Below are 23,192 nucleotides of genomic sequence, written 5' to 3' on the forward strand. Positions count from 1 at the left end.
AAGCGTTTTGCTCCGGGCATTTCGCGTCTTAAAATCGAGAAAGCCGAAATCCCATGGTCAAAAGAAACCACCTACCTCGGTCTTGGCTTCGATCGAAATTTTTGGTGGAATTCCCAGATTCAAAGGTCCTTCCATAAAGGTCAAGGTAATGTTAATTTTCTGTTCCCGCTTATCAACCGAGCCAGCAGGCTTCCTCTCTCAATAAAATCTTTCCTGTACAAGATGCTGATTCGATCAGTCGTTCTATACGGCTCCAGTGTATACCTAAACAGGAGCAACGCCTTCAAGTTTTGCAAAACAAAATTCTCAGGCGAATAATCAATACCCCCTGGTTCATCAGGAATAATCAAATTCATAGGTAAACAGACCTCCCCAAGTTCACGATTTTATATCCCAGGTTTACTCAAGATATTTCTCCACTTTTCGTCTCTCGGACAATAGATGTATCACCGAGCTGGTCGATATGCTAGGCAAATAACTCATTCGGCTCTTCGTGGCCTTTTTCTATCACAGCCGACACTACCCCGTCGTGCTCTAACTCCAAATTCTCTCGACCTTCTCCGGCGACCAATTAATTCATGTATCGCAAGCTGGTGTGATAACGACGGCATGCCCTTGCCTGGTCCTTATGCCTCTTAACTGTGTTACCGGTTAGGGGCACCCTCCTTACTAACGGTAAAAAGTATCAGTTAGGGTCATTGAATCTGCTGATAGGGTGGGGTTTAGTGGGTAGCCCAGAGTGGGTTTTAGGTGGTCCACTGCGGGTCTACCCAACCAGGTATCCGTAATAGGATTCCCCTACGCGGTTTCAGGCCAAAAAAAAATTAGCAGTGTATCGGAATTATTTGAGAACTATAGGTCAGTCATTTACGTGCTTGGTTTCGATTTTTCCTTTTTGATTCATATGTATTACCAAATTGCACATGACGCGCAATAATATCAATATGTCAGGGCCCTCTCGTCCTAAAAGTGTAAAAATATATATGAAATGTGCACAAACTTTACAATAAATATTCAGGCAATCGTATTCCAATTTAGGACTTTCGTTCTTCTATTATGAAAAGGATCCTAAAGGCTCCGTTCACCCGGTTATCAGCGCGTTATCAGCGAACATGTTTTGAAAATATGAGAGGAAAAGAAATCAGGAAACGTAATGAGAAATTAATGTAAAAATTATTATTTACAAAAAAAAAAGAAAACACACTTTTTATATATGCACAGCATGTCCTTTATTACACATTTACTTAGTTATTTTTTTCTTGTTTTCTACTAAATATTTTTTTATCTTATTTTCGTAGTTGAATCATTCTCATATATATATATATATATATATATATATATATATATATATATATATATATATATCTTTATCGGAAGGTATATATACCTATGAAAGAAAAACACATTTGCGAAAATTCCATCCCAATATAGATTAACAAAATTCTAGAATATCAATAATCATGGACACTCTTTCTTTGCAACATTTTTAGATTTTGTAAATCAGATTTTGATTTAATTTGATTTCTGGTAATGAGAACAGCTAATAAGTTAAGTAATTGATAATTTTCTAGAGACATAGTATCTCATTGTACTAGAGGTAATTTTAGATGTTATTATGATTTTTCTGTAAATTTTAGGGTTATTAATTTGTGATTAACTTCAGGTTTCATAAGTAAATAGGTTTCTGAACTAAATATAAGAACTAACTCTATATTTTTCGTAATAAATACGTTAATTTGAACATCTAGAGACAGTAGAAAATAGCTTCATATAATTTTAATTCAAATACAAATTTAAATAAATTAAGTTCAAAAAGTGGAATAAATGGCTGAAAAATAGGGACTATATTAATACATAAATGAAATAATGAACATATTCAACGGAAAATATGAAACTGTATAATCTACATAGATGAAACACATAGGAAAAATGGCGAAAAATGAGCTAGTATATTGGTTCACTGTCTTTAACAATTAATTTACCGACTGGCGAGTGACCAACTTAGAAATCATACCAGAAGACATCCGGTTTTACCCAGCCTGGTTCCTGGCGTAACTGAGATCATTTTTCTTGTTGGATTTTACACTCTTGCCTAGAATAATCACAAATATTAAACAACCACAAACATAAATTTACGACCATGCCCCAGCAAGATTCGGAGCCGCGGCTATCGCAACTATAGGACCGTCCTGTTGCCTTTACCACTGCGCCACCAAGCCGGCTGTGTTCATTATTATTTTAATATATATAATAAAGTCATATATCATTAAAAATTGTTTTATTCAAATACTTTCTGTTTTAACACAAAAAACATGTATTATTTCATTTATTATTCCATAGATATATTTAGGACATAAAAGTAAAGAAAGATTATGTAAACTTATATTTGATGTTTTGAAGTTATTACAGTTCTGAAATTAATCTTATTTAAAACATGTTATCGAGTGTTGGTTCTTGAGACAATTAGCACATATTTTAGTGTTTTAATATCCGGACCTATTTATTATTTTAATGAATCTTACATATCAAATGTGTTCTTGATTGAACATATTGTAAAAGTTTTAGGGAAATATATTTTTAAAGTTAATCCCTTTAGCTAGCTGAAGTAATAAGTAACTTAATGAATAAAGAGAAAGCTTAACTTAATAAATTTTAGTTGAGTTAATAATTATCTAACGCAATTATGAGAGAAACATCAAGATCAAGGACCAGAAGGCGATCATTAGTTATCAAAGTTAAAAACTAAACCTTGAAAATCAGGTAATTGGTGCAGAGAAGTTTTCGAGGCTGTATGAAGAATTTTTGCATATTATATTTTTATATATTTGCAATTATATATTTTTATATTATATTATATATTATATTTTTATATATTTTTATATATTTGCAATTATATTATATTTTAAATATTTTTATTTCTGTAATAAACAGTTAAATTTAGATGCAGATATGTTAATTGCATTTGGACTAGTACAGGTGCACAATGTAAGTTCGTTCCATTTTAAAATATATGGGGAAATAGTGAGTATACGACAGGAAAATAACCGGCTTTATGCTGCCCTAATGGAAGGAAATGGAAATTTTAAAATAAGTCGCAAATATACAGTTATGGGTTTAGCGTGCTGTAATAACGTCAGATTTTTGTCGGAATCTTCGCGACAGGATAAAAAGTGGTTTTGTAATGCGGCGACACTTTCTATGAATAAATATTACATTCGTAATAGTTTGGATATATTTTTGCCGCGAACTTATAATTGAAATACATTTTTAATGGCAAGCTAGGAACGAAATTAAAGTTATACATAGAAGAAAATAATTGTATGTTAATGATTGCTACCCGGATATTATTGTTGTATAGTTCAATAATATGATATTATAACAATAAAAATATTTTTTTAATACCTCGGTCGAAAGTATGCATTTTTGTCCCTAATAGCAGAGAAAAACGTTAAACACTTACTCCCTGGGAGAAGTACACCCGCGCCCTTTATAACGGCGGGAGGAAAGAATTTCTTATGCGTATTTATACTCGTAACTATGGACTATTTATTCTGTCGTTACAACAAATTGTTTACCGCTATCATTAACGTTGCTACCTCTAATCTTATAAATAATCATCAATGTTGTCATAGAATAAATAAATTTAGAAGTGAAAGTTATATGGAAAAATTGGGTCCTACGTTTGAGCTTTTCGGAATCCCCGTTATGAGGCCAAATGTAAATGAAAAATGCAACAGCTATATGTGTGTTTCCCTCTCGTTCGGCCGTTTTTAGGTAATGTAATTTGTATTGTTTATTTACGTCAAATGTTTCAGTATGTGTTTTTATATAAATTTAACAATTACTTTAAATTATTCTGTGTATTTTAATTTATTAGTGTAATAAAAAGAAAACCTTTAAGATCTATTATGATCTCCTATGTAGGTACAGGAAAGTTTGTAATCATTTTAAAGATGAAGACTACAGACCAAAATGTGGAAAGCCATGACGGAAACAAGATGCAATTCCTACTAGTAATTTAAATAGTAAGTATTTTGTTAAATAATAATGATTTATTGCATTGAAATAATTAAGCAATACTTATTTAGATTCTTTACCTTTACTGCAAGACAAGGAACATATGCCCACAATGGCAATATTAAATCACATAAGTTTTTTGAGGCTGATAGATATATAGGAGATTCTTCTACCCCAACAAGATCCAGAAGTAAGTATATAATAAGAAACTTATGTTTATTATTAGAGAATGGAGGTTCTAACTTGAAATGCATATGTTCATTTACACATAAGTCGGCCTGTTCCATCACTTTAGTTTCAGCTTGGATGAAAAACTACCGGCTTTATCCTTACTGAAATGCAGTGGCAGAGGATATAAATTGTTATCGAAGATATTCTGCTTGCCTTCTAGAAGAACATTGATGCAGATACTGAATAAGGTTCCTTTTTGCTGCTGGAGTAGTAACCTCTAATTTTGGTTGTTAGTTCAGAAACTTGACTGTATAGACCGAACTGCAGTTGTCATATATAAGAAAAGGTACCTCAATTTAGGTAAGTTGTTAATTTAGTTGATTCTAAAAAATAATACAATAGAACCACTAATAGTTATATTATCTTATTTTGATGTTTGTTTTACGTTTGTTTGAAATATTAGAGGGAACATAATATCAGTAGATTACGTGTTTTGGGTAGTGGAGATATCTCGGTGATTATATCAATGTCATTATGGTCAAGGGAAATTAATGCAATTGTAGTATATCAATAAAATATATTTAAACATATTTATTTATTTATTTTCCAAGTAAAATTTATTTATATACGTTTTTAAATTTCCCGCCGTAACTAACTGTCATGCGGTGCATGCGTAAGCGTCCTCACACGAGGATTCCGAGCGTAACTTAAAGCCAAATTTAACATAGATGCGTTTCTAAGTTTGTTTATTCTGTGAATGTTGTTTTGAAAGTTGTTAATAACGTACTTTATACCGGCTATGAAAAAAATCGTATACACCACACGGGCTTCGCCTCGGGAATCATGACGAGCAGGGCCGAAAGGTGAATTTTCGTGGTGTATTATACTATTTAACAAAAGAATTAAACCGACTTCGGAAAATAAATAAAACTCACTAAAAAGTAAAAAATACTCGAACTTTTTAAATCTTCATTTGAGTTTTTATTGTACCTACCAAAGTTTTTTCACGGATTGTTTGATTTAATTCGTCTTTACGTTTTAAAGGAATATAATATTTCGATAAATTATTGTAATATAAAATTAGAAATTGGGGTTCCAAACGTTCGGCCTCTGGGGCTGTGTGAATATAGGTTTTACAAGCATTTTTGTCGGTAGAAGAATGTTAAGAGGGGGCTCGTTAGTAAGTAATTACACATGCATCAATATGGATACAAAACTTATCTAAACTATAAACTTAGTTCATTTTTAAGTTAAATTGTTAGTTAAGGCGTTAGTATGGTAATATGGTAATAACGTATCGTTGTGTAATACATGTATTCAAGTCCTGCTAACAGCCTGTTTAACGTAGAAATATCTTATTATTATAGACAATGGGGCATTATTAACTATTATTAAAAACAAATACATTGCTGACCTGATATTCGGGAATCGTCGAATTTTTTCTCCGAATTCGCATCGTAATCCCTTCGGTCGTCCCCTGCCATACCTGTAAATAGATTTGACCAGTTTAAATTACTTCATCTAAGATACCTTTATTATATAATATATAAGTGTTGGTTGCCTAAATAAAAGAAATCAAATTCAGCAATTTCATTAACCAAGGACAGAATAATTAAAACCTTTAAAATAACTGTTACATATGTAATTTTGTATCAATCTTCCATATTTTTTTTTTGATTATATTCACTTCAAAGACTGTTGTATTATTTAGTGACTTAAACGTATATTTATATTATTAGGACTGTGATATATATTATTTAGTATGCCTAGTTGACAAAACCAAAGCGGAATAAATATGCATAAAATACATATACGATACAAACAGAAATAGTATAAATAGAACAATAATCAATAGATAATTGTACAGTGTAATAAAATGAAATAAAATATAAATAAATATTATACATTTAAAATGTATCAATATAACAAGTAGAATATCTAACACAGCGGATAAATATATAAAAAGAGATAAAATACAAAAATAAATAAATAAATAAAATAAACTTAAATGCACATATAAAGTAATAATAATATCAAAAATTATAATTAATAATACGTAATATATTAATATATTGAGACCAAAACAGTAGATAAAATATAACGTAAAGGTTCTAAATATAAAATAGTTTGGTTTCTCCAAAATAAAATGAAATGTGAGATTATTTTCTTATCTAATATTAGAATATTGTAAATGAATTTCATGTAAATAATCAAATATTTTATTGATGTTGTTTGAAATACATAGAATTTCCAGATTTATAAGAAGGTTATGTCTATCTAGAATAGACCGTTATAAGATACCAATACGAGAACCAATACGAGTTGAACAAGACTATCCATTTTAGTCATAATAATGGGATATCGATCCTTATAATATGCAAAGCTAGGAATATATATATATATATATATGTATATATATATATATATATATATATATATATATATATATATATATATATATATATATATATAGCTGTTTTGTCTGCTTTCTCATTACCCTTTATGTCCACATCACTGGGAACACAAGCAATTGATATTGTTCTTTTATTTTCCGTCCAACAAGATGTTATGGATACCAACTTTAATAAGATGTCTAAAAGTTGCATTTTCAATTGCTAGGATATAGCTTAGGGAGTCAGTACAAATTAATCAAACGCCGGAGCCAACCTCCAGTATAATCTGTAGAGTTTTCCAGAGCTATTAACTCTGCCGATAGTATGGATGAATAATCATCATTAAATAATTAAGCTTGTAAGTGTCTATTCTAGAGGACATAAAGACCCATAAACAGCTGCGCCTACATCTTCGGATGACTTAGAACCGTGCACATCCGTGTACAAAACTTTATAGCTTGGATACAGCGATAGAAGATAACCAAATAGACCCTTCAAGATTCTAGGACCAAAATTATCCTTGCTGTGAATCGTTAAAGATCTTGTGGTAACGATGGAAATATCAATTCTGGGAGATATGTGAAGCTGTAGACGTTAAGTTTATCTATATTAAGGTTGATCATGTCTATAACCTTAAAGAACTGGTCTTCGAAAGACTGTGCCTTACATAACGGTTTAATGGGTCCCAATAGACAGATTTATTATTTTGTTGCTTGTTGGTATGGAGCCAATTTTGTAGGCTGCTCTAAGAATTAGCTTGAATCGTCTATATTTAAGCGGTTCAATACCAGCAAGCCATTGTGAACTAACAACCGGGCTAGATTTATATGCTCCAAGAGTAAGTCTCAAGGCATGATTTTGAACTGTTTCAAGCATTAATATATAGGACGCGCAAAAGGTGTAGTATAGAAACTCCTATTGTTTGAGTCCGTTTTTGCAATTAGCAATAAATTTAAGTATTTTTGAGTCCCTACCGGTTCTCTGTCTCAAAGTGTTTGGCCCAAGCAAATACCAAGAAACTTTGCACTTGGTTTAACAGGAATTCCTTGATCATTGAGAGTCAAGCAAAGAAGTCTAGTACAATGTCGTTTTCTGCAAAAAATTACTATTGAAGACTTTGTAGGGGATATTGTGAATCTAGTTGCCCGAGTCCACTGAGCAAGCCCATTCAAATAATTTTGTATTATATCTGAAGCTTCACTGGGACCCGAAGAAGAGCAGAATGCCATGATGTCATCTGCAAAGAGTCTCAAAGTGTATTGACATAGGGAATATCATATATAGTTACGATTTCGACTCGATGCTTTTATTGACATATTTCTAACAAAGTTCATGTTTTTAACTAATTTATAACGTTAAGGAAAAACGTTGCAAGTGTTCCGGTAATTACATCTGTGATATTAAAATTCTATTTTTCCCATTCTCCGTGAAAAGTATCGTTAGAAATCTAACTCAATTTTAAAGCGCATTTTCTAGTTTTCTCCGGTGTCATTTGGAGCGAAACTGCCATTCTCCGGAGGACGTTTCGATCGGTTTGTTGTCAAGTTTACAAACTCCAAGTTCGAACCGGTCTAGGAAACAACTAACGACCGAAATCTTTCCTGAAGTTATTGTATCCGGTGGGAGAACGACGTGTCGTATTCTCATTGATTTCTTGTTACCGGGACTATTACAGAAAATGGACGCCATCTACTGGGAAACCGTTCCTGGTTCAGATTACGCCGACAAATACATATTTTATGAATTTCGTAATCCCTCAGCTTCTTGTCGAATTACCGTTCTCGCTTTGCTGGCCGTGTCTCGGTCCTTTGTTGCGAACGCTAAACATGATACAGAAAGAAAAATCGATGTTCTAAAGGAGGTGGAGCGTAAGAAAAAAGCCGCACTTAAAAAAAACGAGATTATTTCTTGGATATACTCAACACTGTGTGGTATACTTTTTTTCCTAACAAATTTTAGCGAACTTGAGAATGTCTTTGTCGTGTAGAGTACCAGAAACATATTCATAATTATATTCATATCAAATCTCTATCATTGTTTATGTTATATTACATTACATTATATATGGTGGATGATGAAGCAATTTGAAGTCCAATTCATGGATTTTTGCCATCGTTTTCACTGACTTGTGACACGGTGCATTGCTTTGGTGAAGTCCAATAACGCTATGTAATAGTCGCTGTTGATGGTCTTGCCTTCTTCCAGGTAGTCAATGAAAATTATTCCATGCGCATCCCAAAATACGGACGCCTTAACCTTGCCAGCCGACTATTGCGTTTTCCTACGCTTTGGAGCGGGTTCATTGTGTGCACTCCACTCGGATGACTGTCGATTGAACTTCGGAGTGAAATGATGGAGCCGTATTTCATCCATTGTCACATATCGACGCAAAAACTCGGGTTTATTATGCTTGATAATCCTCAAACACTGCTCCGACTCATCAACTCGTCGTTGTTTTTGGTCAAAAGTGAGCTCGCGCGGCACCCACTTTGCATAGAGCTTTCTCATACCCAAATATTCGGGAATGGTATGATGTACACGTTCGATTGATATCTTTAGAGTGTCTGCTATTTCATTCAATTTCAATTTACAGTCATTCAAAATAATTTTGTGGATTTTTTAAATATTTTTTCTTCAGTAACAACCCTTTTTGGTGTTCGGTGCTCATTTAACCACCTCTAAACATATCATACCAATCTTTGATGGTCGATTTTCCTGCGGCTGTGTCCGGAAACTCGGCATCAAGCCAAGTTTTTGTTTCAACTGTATTTTTTCCCTTCAAAAAGCAATATTTTATCAACACGCGAAATTCCTTTTAATCAATTTTTTTCACAATAACAAAAGTTGCTTCACTCAAAACGCTATAATTCACAAACTAATGATCCGATAGCTGTGAAATTTATACACGCATCTTTTGAGAGTTAGGGCTAACTAAAAAACATACAGAATTAATTCTAGTATCACCATCTATGCCAGCCTGGCACGCCTGGAACCTTTCAATTAACCTGTTATATATATTTTAGTGTACGTTCTTGGACTTCTCTGTCAATTGTAGGCCGATTTTCAAAATTCTTCTTTTATTCGAAAGAGTGCACTTCTGAGGTTGTTCAGGATCTGTTGGGGGTAGAAGAATCGAAAGAAATCGAAGGAAACTCTTAAATTTCAAAGGCACCTACAAAGTTTTCACATATTTTTATTGTATCAATTCAATGAAATATGCTAGTGAAAATTATTAGATGCTCGTGGCGTTTTCGTGCTTTTTAAAATTTAGTTGCTTTGATGTATTAATTTTTTCATCTAATCACGAAAATTAATATTCCGCTTCGGTGTCGATTTTTTCTTAACTAAGCCATACCTTGTATTAAGCTTATACGCTTGGCATTGTCCCAATAAACTCACTTTTTATCAATATAAATCAACATTCCGTGATTATCGTCTGTATACGCTGAGTAATACTAAATGAGCAGCCGGTATTTTATGTAGATACACTACCGAATTTAACACTTATGTTAGGTTTAATTTAGCAATTAATAAATAACGCTCTCAAAGCCCAAATTGAGAAAGCAAAATATTAGAGTGATGTTACGTAAAAGTGACTTTATTTTCTTGATAAAATTGATTGTATTAAAAAATTTACTACGAAAACAATCAGAGGTTTGGGGTTACCATTTTCGAGTAACCTTTAACTATAACCTTTGCTAAAATTATTACTTTTCCAGTTCAATTCAATGAATTTAATGAATCGCTTCTTTGATACTATGAACAACTAACAAATTCGAACATGAAAATTTCGATATTCATACAGAGAGAATTTGAGAACCAGAATTACTGAAATAATTAGCTATTTGTGATGACAACGAGGATAATGAGGTGATATGTATATGAATATGAAGTGCAGGGCCAGGCAAGAAAAAAACCACACAATGTTAATACCAATCGTCAGGGATTTTATGGAATACGTCGGGGATGTGGTCAATACGGGCATAGACAAAATGAGTGTACATAATATCGAAACAAAATAAAATTTCACAAACTAAAGCCCATTTCCAGGGCAAGTTTCTCAACTTTGGAGCATATAAAATCAACAGGCAATAAACAGCATCGTTTCTGCAATAGAAAAGGCCTCTGAAATACCCCGTGTAGCCTTACATTAGAAATAATCGCTGGTTATCAGCAACAACGCAATCGTTAGGTAATACTCCTTGGAAAGAGTAGGTCACTAACACTAACTCTACACAAGAACTAAACAAGCGAGTAAACAAGATGAAACAACCAAGCTTGAATGCCGCAATATGGGGTTGGAGCTATACCGTATTCAAGTGGTACTCAGATGGGTGTATAGAACAGTCAATTAAATTGTGGAGGAATATTGAAAGAAATATCAGAAGGCTGGTTAGAAATTACGCATTATTTGTCAAATAAGTCATGTGCATCATGAATTTACAAACAAGGGAGGATTACATTGGCAGCATAAAAACAGTTGCGCACCTGACCTAGCAGCGAAAAATACTGAGTGATAGTAACTGTACGAAGAACGTCGGAATCGACCAAGTGGGAAAAGGGTGTTGTTAATGTTAAAAAAGCTGGAGTGTAATATATAGTAAGAATAAAGAAATATAGTCTATTCAAAATAACAGTAAACTCATGTCATCAATATACTTAATGTATTGCCTGTCGCAGTTGTAAATTCGTTTGAGAAGCAGGAAATATTATCATTCTCATTTTATTATGTGACCAATATACCGAATGGTCACTCATGGCAAGATGACTACAGATAATTTCAAAGAATTTTAACAATTGAGGACAATTCATTGCAGATACTTTGTTCTTTATGCTGGAAAGAGGAATGGTTAATAACACATTCATTTTGGATGAAGTCGATCAGACACATTGAGGAAAATATTGAAAAATGATCGAATCGTAAACAAATATTATATAGTTTAGATAGTAGGTGGAAATTAACAGCTTAGTTATTCACTGGAATGAAACTTTCTAAAGGTAATGAAGACGAAGGGGTGGTGAAAGTGAAAACAACTAAAGATGAGTATATAATTAATATACAATAACGGTAGGAAATTGTATTGCAGAGTGAGTAATTTTCAGAATATACATAAGAATTTGGTTAAAATATGATAGAAGATAGAAGAAGATATATATATATATATATTAAACATTTTGCAGATAGTACAAATATGTCGGAGAGAATGCCTTTATTAAGAATAACCTAAAGAGGAATACCATAATATCGCAATGATTTTATAATGAACCGAAGAAAACAAGAACAGAACGTAAAAGGTTAAAAGTTAATTAACTTTATATATACCATCTAATGAAAGTTAAAGGGTTGGATAAACAATTGTAATTATTAATTAGGTGAATTAGGCCTACTGGGGATGCCAGTACATAAAAGACGCGCCTAGAACTCTACCTCCTAGGTGATGTGAAAAAGACTACAATGCAAATTTGATAAAACCCAATCGTAACTTACAAACTATTATGATTGTCTAACTAATTGTACTTTAGATCCGTCGATAATATATAAAATGGACTAGCTAAAACACAGAGTTAATGCGACAATATTGCGATGTTTTCGCGTCATCAATTTAGATGATATAGAGCCACTGAGGTATTTTACTGAACGGTCATTATCTAATATATATATATATATATATATATATATATATATATATATATATCTGGTCTGGTTTGAATGTGACCTGAATGTCTATTGCAGTACCCCATATCAACTCATTTGGATTAAATATACAGTGATAGAGAGGAAAACATAATATTCTGAGGCCATAACGTTCAGTAATCTGATCTACTATGTATCTTTTCCCAGGTTTATTTCTAAAAAAATTAACTACATAAAATTCAATTAAATACTTCATATATATTTACCGAGTTACAATTTGAAATAGTTCATTCTTTAATATGGTTTCTTCAATACTTATTTTATGTACTTTTACGTTCCTTAATTGAAGCCTTTTTTGATGCACTTGTTGCGATTGTTCCCACCAGTGTTACTATATATATATGGTAGATATGGTGCATTGTACATAACAATAACTGATGGTTCCTTCAAGTTCTTTAAAAGCTGATTTTCAAACTACTGCAAAAACAAGTTATGGCTCATTTCTCCATGGTAGTCACCCTTGTTCTTAGAGAAAAACACTAATTTTGTACCAGGAATAAAAGCATTCCTGTTTCCAGCATAAAGAACTATATGACTGCAATGAATAAATGTTATGACTAACAAAACTCAAACGATAATTATTCCAACGTTTGCCTTTTTCCATCAACTTTTATTGCCTTTACACTATATTTATTATTATATGGCCATGAGCGACCCAATGTACCATTCTGAAATCTGTATGTCTCATTTCAATATATAATATATTGATATAATAATTCTTCCTTGATATTGTTATACGTTTTTAAAAATTGCATTCTTTTAAAAGCAATTTCTGGAAGTTCTATTAAACGCCTTCGTGGGTTATATTTACACCACTTAAATAGTATATTACCCAACAGTGTAGGAAGGGGTGTTCTACATCCCTCAAATAGCTGTATATACTTTCGCTTTTTATAGATACTTTTAAGACTAACAATATTCTCTGAAATAATTGTATTAAATTATGATTCAATTGTAAAAACTACATACTGCTTTTTACACTTAGTATATTTGATCTATGATACAGCTAACAAAAAGCTGATCTTGATTCGTCACCTATTTCGCATAAACACGGTTTCTTTTTGGTGAATTTAAGGTTATTTTGTTTTTAATTTTTTGAGATTGTTCAGTGCCCTGTCCGCAGTAATATTCAGTCCAGTTGCAATGCACAAAAAATATTTTCAATAAAATCCCCGGCGATTTGCAATTTATTAAAACAAAACGTTGAAACAACGTTTGCCGGTTTCTAAACCGTAATTATAATATTTTGAAGAATTATGTTGACGTTCGACAAACGGACAACTTTTGCAGGCTCTTTCGGTTACATATTCGAACTTCTCTAATATCATTCTATCTCTTTTTAAATAGAATAAAATGAGAAGGAAATTATTGTCTGACAGTAAAACGAATTTACAAATTCTGACAGACACATATTGGTCATATATATATATATATATATATATATATATATATATATATATATATATATATATATATATATATATATATATATATATATATATATATATATATATATATATATATATATATATATATACAACATACGTTTCCCTTGTTACGATGTCAAGAAAGGATTTATCCGACACCAGACGTACGATTCTAATTAATGAGACTAATTTCTGTAGCGCTATTAAAGCACCCACGACGGCTTAGTAATTTACATGTTTACGAACTAGACCTACAAGTGTTTGCGGATTTTCCAGCGAATCCCCCCGGAGCGCCGCGGCGGTTTCTTTTTTCCCCAAAACCCAGCTGCCGCCAGACTAAGACGTGACAAATATATTGTCTATTTGCCTTGACAATTGTTTAATGAATGGCATAATCAAACAAACGACTATTTAAAGTTGCGAGGATGGTACGGCTCAGCGACGTACAAAGGTGGGAGTAGATCTGGAATTAATTTGCGGTCGCCTAGCTGAGAAAGCACTAAGATTCCAGATTCCGAGATTACATTAGAATTAGTTAATTGAGAATAAACTGTTATAATACCGCATTGATTAAAGTAGGTTATAAGATGTAAGAGTACAGTGTCGTGTCTGGTATTACTATTAACGTAAGCGTGTACATTCTATTTCATTTTTACTTCTGTAAAAATGACAAATTAATTATATGTTATTAATCTTAATCAGAGTATTCCAACCAAACAATATAACTGGTATAACCTGACGCATAAATAGTGTTACTACAATTAAATCCATACGTTTTTTAGTTAGCCCTAAGCCTCAAAAGATGCGTGTATAAATTTGACAGCTGTCGGATCATTAGTTTGTGAATTATCGAATTTTGAGTGAAGCAACTGTTGTTATTGTGAAAAAAATGGATAAAAGGATTTTGCGTGTTGATAAAATATTGCTTTTTGAAGGGAAATATAGAGTTGAAGCAAAAATTTGGCTTGATGCCGAGTTTCCGGACAATGCCCCAGGAAAATTAACCATCAAGGAACGGTATGCTAAGTTTAGACATGTTGAAATGAACACTGAAGACGGTGAACGCAGTGGACGCCCAAAAGTTACCGACAAAAACATTAAAAAAATCCAAAAATTATTTTGAATGGCCATAAAATGAAACTGAATAAAATAGCAGACACCCTAAAGAAATCAACTGAATGTGTATATCAAATCATTCACGAATATTTGGGTATGAGAAAGTTCTGTGCAAAGTGGGTGCCACGAGAGTTCACTTTTGACCAAAAACAATGATGAGTTGATGATTCGGAGCAGTGTTTGAAGATGATCAAGCGTAATAAATCCAAGTTTTTGCGTCGATATGTGATAATGGCGTCTGTATTTTTAGATGCGCATGGAATAATTTTCATCGACTACCTTGAAAAAGGAAGAACCAACAACAGCGTCTATTACTTAGTGTTATTGGTCCGCTTAAAGGACGAAATCGCCGAAAAACGGCCTCATTTGAAGAAAAAGAAAGTTCTGCTTCACCAAGACAATGTATCGTGTCAAAAATCCATGAATTGGGCTTCGAAATGTTTCCTTATCCACCGTATTCTCCAGATCTGGCCACCAGCGACTATTTCCTGTTCCCAGATCTCAAAAGAATGCTCGCTGGGAAGAAATTTTCATCGAATGAAGAGGTGATCGCAGACACTGAGGTCTAGTTTAAAGTAAAGGACAAATCGTACTACAAAATGGTATCGAAAATTTGGAGGGTCGCTATAATCAGTGTATCATCCTTTAAGGGAATTATGTTGAATAAAAAAAGCTAATTTGGCCAAAAAATGTGTTTTACTATGGTAGGCCGGTTACTTTTCAATTGACCTGTTGAATATACTAATAGGTATAAAACCTGTTTATCAGCTCGATGTAGTGGTAAATACGATATCTCGAATGGAAGTTGCCACATAAATGGACAACAAACTCAATCCAAAAAGGCTTCTGTTATTGATGATATTTTACCTGGGATATTAAGCAATTATCATGTGGACATATATATTCAATGCATGTTTGAGACTGAAGCATGTTCGGGAATATCGTAAGATTGCTCGAATAATTAAGCTTAGAAAATCTGATAAACTGGCACAAAATATTGGATCTCATAAGCCTATTTCTCTGCTACTGCGATATCAAAATTATTTCATAAACTGCTGTTAAAACGTATTAAACCCTTTAAAAAACAGCAGATTTCTAGGTTCGATTTCGAAATCACCACTCGAAGGACGACTGAGTGCACAGAGTTACTGCGGTTGTTGGCATTCAAAGAAAAGAAATACTACCCTGCAATATTCCTGGAAGCCTGGCAAACTTTTGACTGGGTATGGCCTTTGGGATTTATCTACAAAATGAGCAAATTGTTGCCGCGTAGTTACTGTCGGCATCTGGAATCATATCTTTTCGGAAGAGAATTATTTCGGCTGGAGTTCCTCACGGTAGTGCTTTAGGACTACTTCTATATCTGCTCTATACTGCTGATATCCCAACAACAAAAGAAAAAGTACTTCGAAATTTTGCCGCCGACACCTATCAAAGGCTGTAGAAAAAGTGGAAGTAGCGCTCAAAAAAACTAATTACAAAAATCTAATAATATTACTTGGCGGATGCATGATTTCTCAAGCAGAATCAGCTCCGAATATATTTCGATTGTAGGTTAAATTGAAAACATCATGTTAGACAAAAGTCAGAGTTGATTAGACTCAAAGTCAAGTAACCGTACTGGTTGGTCGAGAGAACCTGAATTTGGCCTAAAATCAAAGAGGCTGGTTTATCAGCCAATCATAAAGGCAATTTGGACCTATGGAATTTGAATTATGTACTTGTATGAAAACATCAGATCAACTAGAAATCCAACGCACCCAAAACAAAGTTCTACGATTAATTACCAATCCTTATTGCTACATAATATAAAAAATATATACATAAAATAAATATACGAAGTGATCCAAGGATTCGCCTTAAAATATAAAATAAGTTAGCTAAATCACACCAACTTAGAAGCATTGCATCTACAGGACAGTATGCAGGGAACAGAAGATTAAAGTGAACCAAACCAAACGAACTTTTTTAGTGTATGAGTCTATTCTTAAGTTTAACTTAAGTAGAGATTAGTTTAATTTTAAATTGGGAAATACATACGGTATGTATTGTATTAAATATATATAATACAAGATGGAATTGATTTAAAAAATCTTAACTAGAAGACGATATAGTCTTATAATGTGAAGTATGGCTGATATAATATAACTGTTGATTTATTAATCAAATCGGTACTCCTTTGCAATGTTTCATCGTGAAATGACTGATAATGAAAGTCCATCATTAAAAAGACGATTTTAACTTAAACTATATTATATACTAGAAGACCCGGTAAACTTCATATCACTTATATTTAACTTACAAATTTTCGCCCAGAATAACAAAAGCTATTTCGTCTATGGTCGGTGAATTAAGCCTCCTCGCGTGATCACACGCAGGTGTCTGTCAGATCTGGTTTTGTCAGACTATTATGATTGTCAAATGGCATCCCATCCAATGGCATTTTGAACATTTTGAGAACAATTCTTGCCATGATAAAGAAATGCTTCAAGTTTTTAGAAAATAGGTCCATATCCGGATTCTGGATTGCCCGTAGAAATATTTATAATAATGCATCTAATGTTAACAGCGCTCCTAGTAGGTGAAATATTTGTGCTATTATCTACAATTGCTTTATATTGTTATTATATATTGTTAACCTCTTTCTGATAAAAATATATATATATATATATAAATATATATAATAAAAATAATTAAAATATATATATATATGTATATATATATATATATATACACAAATATATGTATATAAATCCTAACTGGGAGTCTTGTGGTATTTTTGTAAATGGTTTAATACGTTTTAACAATATTTTCTCAAATAATTTTGATATTTATATATTTTTTAAGCATCATTATTTGAGCCACCTTAAATAATCCGGTATATACTTCGTTTAGTAGTTAACTATTATTCTACAAACAAAGCTAATATGTTAAAGTTAAACACATTTTAGAACAATTTTGTGGGCACATAGGAAACCAAAGTCACATACAAAAGAAAGTAAAACATGTAACGTTATAATGCATAATGCAGCCTATGTTATCTATTAAATTACGTTCTGTTTATGTTTCTGATAATGTTCGAACTGAACGTAGTGTAACGAGATGGTGTTTATCTTTGACCTACATTTCTCTTCCCAATTAGACAGCTGAATGGTCAGAGTCAATAAGCGATGCTTCGCCGGGTCATTGCATAAGATAACGATAAAGTATTTCCGATAATGTGATCGGGAAACCATCGTGCAGACGGTATCGGAAATGTTTCTAATTCAGTGTTTGTGTCGGTGTTCATTTCAGCAATTAAGGAAACTGTAAAGTTTGTCTTTTGATCGTTAATTGCAATATTGCATAAACAAATATTTATGGTAAATATAATTATGTTCTAACTAAGTATGAAATATTAGTGGATGTTATTCGATGAGCTAAACATAAAGTTGATTCATTCGAATACTCTTGATACTATGATTATTAGTGGCATAAAAAGTGATAGTATAAATCAAATATCTCACATATTCTTAACGGCCAAGATACGCAAATATGTTTTATAATGTATAAAATAAGATAAAGATAGCTGTATAAGATAGTTAGGTAGTAACTCTTGCTGTTATCCTAAATTTGAAACCAATTGTCTATTGTTGGTGTGATACGCTGGGTCATCCTGTTGGAAGTTGATTTGCATCTAAATCAGTTAATAACAGCACATATTACTAGTGGATCTTTCAGCTACGTGCTCGGTTTACCTTGACGGTTTATATATATTTACAGAATGCACATCCAATTTTTACTTGTTCTTTTAAGAAGAGATAGGTTCTCGAACATTACATTTGGTGAATGACATCTGTTTTAAAACTACCTGAATGGTGAACGAGAAAACCGGCTGGTCTGTTTTCTAATAAATAAGAACCCCCAGTACCGTATCGCCGTTCAAACAGTCGGCTTTTTTTATCCATTAAATAAAATAGTTTTTTTTAGTATAAAATCGTTTTTCATTTTATAACTGATGCAGTCGGTAGAACTCCGTGGAAATCACAAGGCTGTTCTGTTTTGAATTCATTCGGTTAATCGGAATGAAAATTAATTATTAAGAAAAGAAGAAAAAGGACGTTAAGAAAGAAGACGTTGGTTTTGCAGTCACTACGGAGTTACTCAAAGTATTTCTGGTACAGCTGAAGTGGAATTCGGGTAAAAGAATCGCAGCTGAAGTTGTAAGGTAACAAAAGGCGTTCATAAACCTATGGCCATGAATAGTTCCAAGTAAGAAATACTTCAGTTCAGTTCATGGTGTAAGTCTGCTAAAGGCGGAGATAAATTGCTGCGAATTTACATAGTCTACTGGAGTTTTAATAGAATATTGTAGTTCAAGGTAAACGGTTACTGAGTGTTTTCACGTATTGCAATCAAATCATCTGTTTCTGTGTGGTATTATGTAGTGAGGTGCATATATTAAAAAATCAGTAGTGACATGTATAAACATTATTTCACCAGGGACTGAGATAGGGCCGATGGGTCCTCCTAGTTATATACCTAGATTTAAGTTATCATAAAGACAAACTGTAGTTTAGATCGAAATGACTAGTACCAATATATTAATTAAATAATAATAAAAACGTATTGCAATAGCTTAATTTCTTCATCGTAGACTATTGAAATTTGGAGTTACAAAAATTTGGAAAAAGTTTCCATAGAGACATCATGTCAACAAGTGAAATTTAACAAGTGAGTGAGGTAATTGTGAGCAAGTGAGGCGGGTTACTTTGTTTTTTAAGAGATAAGAACTCTCAGTGTCGCCTTATATCGCCGTTCAACCAGTCACCGCTTATTTTCGTGAAATAAAATACAAATTAAAGATTCCCTTTCCCACCCCTGAAAAAAAAATATACTTAGAATTTTATTTACCTTTCTTGAATTGTGAGGATGACGTCTGTAATATAATCGATTTCATTGTGGTAGGTGCAGGTATTTCTGGAACAAAATAAAATAAAAATAAATATTTTACTAAAATACAGCAAGAACATTTTCTTTTTTTAAATAAAATTATTACGGGTGTTCGCGCAAGGAAATTTATCTCTTTTAATTTCAATTTATTAGGTATTTCGCACAATATCTCTATTTAGCTTAATCAACTGTCTCCTAATAGTTTCCCAGCAGTCACGTTCAATAAAGTAAATCCGTTAATTATTTAGCTACAAGATATTTTGGTCCTTTTTTGAGTGTTTATTGTTTTCATTAGACAGATAGAAATAGATAAAAATTTGTGGATTAAAATTTCATCACTGCTTAAAACTTACAAGATATTTATTTTAAAATTATTTTTATATAAATCATCATCCAGATGACGATCTAGTAAAACATATAATTTTAAAAGTATTATAATATCCTTATATTATGTTATCCTGTTCTGCTATATGAAAGAAGCCTGTGAGTTATATCGGCCTCCGGTTCAGCGTGGTATACAAGGTTAGTTTTTCCTTATCTTAAATATCAAAAGTTTCATAGAGCTGCAAACTATTCATGCTAGTGGTATTGTGACTCATAGGCTTGGTCAAATACATTTGAAAATATCATGGGTAAAAGGGGACTAGCGTTGCCGAATCTTTAAACACGGCCAATCATCCAGAGGTTGATGAAAATCTGATGAAACTTCGATTTATCGTATCAAAAAGTTTGTTTTACGGTCGACATGATCTTCCATTTCATGGTAGAGTCAGAAGGGTATCTGATTATACCTGCTATATTTTTGAGTTGTAATAAGATATATAATTATATAAAATTTTATTCTTTGAACCTTTTATCAATTATTTAGATTATTTACTTTATAGAAGAACTAAGGTATAGTATTTAATTATTGTAAATAAATTCTCTTAGTATTGTAAATTGTAAAAAGTAAATTACCTAATTGTGTTCGCCAATGTTTTAATTTACAGGTTAAATTCAAATATCATTTTCTTAAATGTCTTTTTCATATATTTCCTACTTTAATAAACTAACATATATTAAGTTATTTATTATCTCATTTTATGTTTATAAAACAAAAATAAATAGAAACCACATATACATAAATATGATGCTCCGAAATTGTTACAGTTCTGAAAATAATCTTTATACGATTTTTTGTTATAATGATCAGCGGTAATTTAAATTTATCGATACTTTATTAATTATTAAAACTTAGTTCTTGAGATAGTTGACATATATTTTAATTTGTTTTATATACAAACATATATTAGTTTAATTAATATAGTATGTTAAATATGATTCTCATCTTATGTTGAAAATATTGTCAAACTAAATTTTAGTGGTACAACATATTTTTAAATTATACTCTTGGCTCTACTATCAGAAAAACATGATTAATTTAATAAATTGTGGTCAAATTTCGACTATTGTTCGATAACTAGTAAAATATTAAATCGAACCTCAATTAATTAAACCAAAATCAGGTAATTATTATTGATATGATTTTGATTGATGTTTGGTATAATATTATTTGAAATATGTAGGGCTGGGTGTATAAATTACCGTCATACCTCTTTCAAGACCTGTAATTTTTTATCTTATATTCCCATAAGGGACGAGAAAATTTTATCAGACATTTTACAATAATCTTATATATAATATATACGAGGTTATAAACGTTTTAGACAATAAATATTTCACTCACCTTCCAGTTTGATTACGCCATCTGTTTCCCCAAGAGAATTTTTTGCCACGCATCTGTACGATCCGAAATCATTTTTGTGGACCTTCCGGATTTTTAGCATCATGTATTTTTTATAGCCGCTGTCCATCGATACCGCTTCGTATTTGTCACCTGAAATAAAAAGGACATTTTTTATTGTACGGTTTTACTGTATCGCAAGAAGGGGGCCTGCGATATGGTCGTTTCCGTTATGGATGGGGTTTCCAGCTCTTCTTGTCATTTCTGGAAATCGCTCTTCGGATTTTTCGGGTGTCATTTATTAGAACAAGTTGGATTTGATTTTATTGAAATAATGTCAGCGATTCTACATATAACTGTGACCTATTAGGAGAAAAAGTTTAATTTGATAAAAGGAAAAAAGGAACCATTTTTATTATTTGAGGTAATATTATTTTATGTAATATATTCAATTTAATATGTAGCATAGCAATACCTTAACAACAACAATATATGCAACTTGCTGTTGCACATTGTTCTGCTGTACGTGCCTCAATACATAAGCAACACGAGTAAAGGATAAACATATCAGTATGTATTTTCCAAAATAAAAAAAATATACTACTAAACTAAAATTAAGAGTAATATTGAATACTTCCACAGTTTCCCGTAAAGATTGCAAAAATTATAAAAAAACAAGTGAGTGTTTCGCTAATTAACATATCTATGTTGTATTAATCATCTATATTTTATCACTTTGCTGTTTAAAAGATTAAATAATATAAATAGAGTAGCTTCGAAAAATATATAAATGAATTAGGCCCGGAAGCAGACAAAGATTACTCGCTATGGAAAGCAATTCGGAGATTTAAAAGACCAATTATTAGTTTACCTCCTATTAAAAATGACCAAAATAAATAGGTTCCACTAAACGATGAGAAAGCTGAATTATTAGCAGAACATTTAGCTAATATATTCCAACCAAATGATATAGAATATACAATAATCTGTAAATATGATCTGATGTCTCCAACGGAAGTTGCCACAGAAATTGACAATAACCTCAATCCTAAAAAGGCTCCTGAAATTTATGATAATTCACCTGAGTTTTTAAAGGAATTGCCACGAAAACAAATAATCATGTTGACATATATATTTAATGCGTGTTTGAGACTGAACCATGTTCCGCATGTCATAAGTTTACTCAAATAATTATGCTTACAAAAAATCTTATAAACCGACAGAACAAATTGGATCTTACAAGACTATTTCGCTATTACCTGCGATATGAAAACTAATTGGGAAATAGCGGTTGTTGAAAATGAATTCGTGGAAAATAAATACTGCCCTGCAAATTTCTTGGACGTTTCACAAGCTTTTGACCGGGTATGGCGTTTAGGATTAATATAAAAAATGAGCAAATTGCTACAGCGGAATTACTGTCTATTGCTGGAATCATATCTTTTCTCATAGCATTCTCAACACTTAAACTAACTATTCCTAAACCTAAACTTAAGCTATTTCAGCTGGAGGTCTAGAGCGTAGTGTCTTGAGACCACTCCTATATCTGCTATATACTGCTGATATCAGAACAACAAATGAAACAGTACTTGGAACATTGGCTGACGGTACAGTTATCATGTAAAAAGATGTATCTCTGTCCAAGGCTGTACAAAAAGTACAAGTGGCAGTCAATAAGATTTACTAATGGACTAGAGACTGGAAAAATAGAGCTCCAA

At 32.1% G+C, this 23,192-nt stretch overlaps 1 protein-coding gene across 1 annotated transcript in view; it reads right to left on the bottom strand.

Annotated features, from left to right (window-relative positions):
* Positions 1–23,192, bottom strand: part of LOC143206600 (lachesin) — a 251,602-nt gene that overhangs the window by 4,053 nt on the left and 224,357 nt on the right. Inside the window, exons 8-10 of the mRNA XM_076419216.1 lie at positions 21,478–21,627; positions 19,713–19,778; positions 5,603–5,674 (exon numbers count right to left, since the gene is read on the bottom strand). Of these exons, the coding sequence (XP_076275331.1) occupies positions 5,603–5,674; positions 19,713–19,778; positions 21,478–21,627 (288 nt within the window). The remainder of the gene's footprint in view (positions 1–5,602; positions 5,675–19,712; positions 19,779–21,477; positions 21,628–23,192) is intronic.

This window comes from Rhynchophorus ferrugineus, unplaced genomic scaffold (genome assembly GCF_030347505.1).
Source record: "Rhynchophorus ferrugineus isolate W39M unplaced genomic scaffold, kcgeb_rfMv2 rfM1, whole genome shotgun sequence".
Taxonomy (NCBI): domain Eukaryota; kingdom Metazoa; phylum Arthropoda; class Insecta; order Coleoptera; family Curculionidae; genus Rhynchophorus; species Rhynchophorus ferrugineus.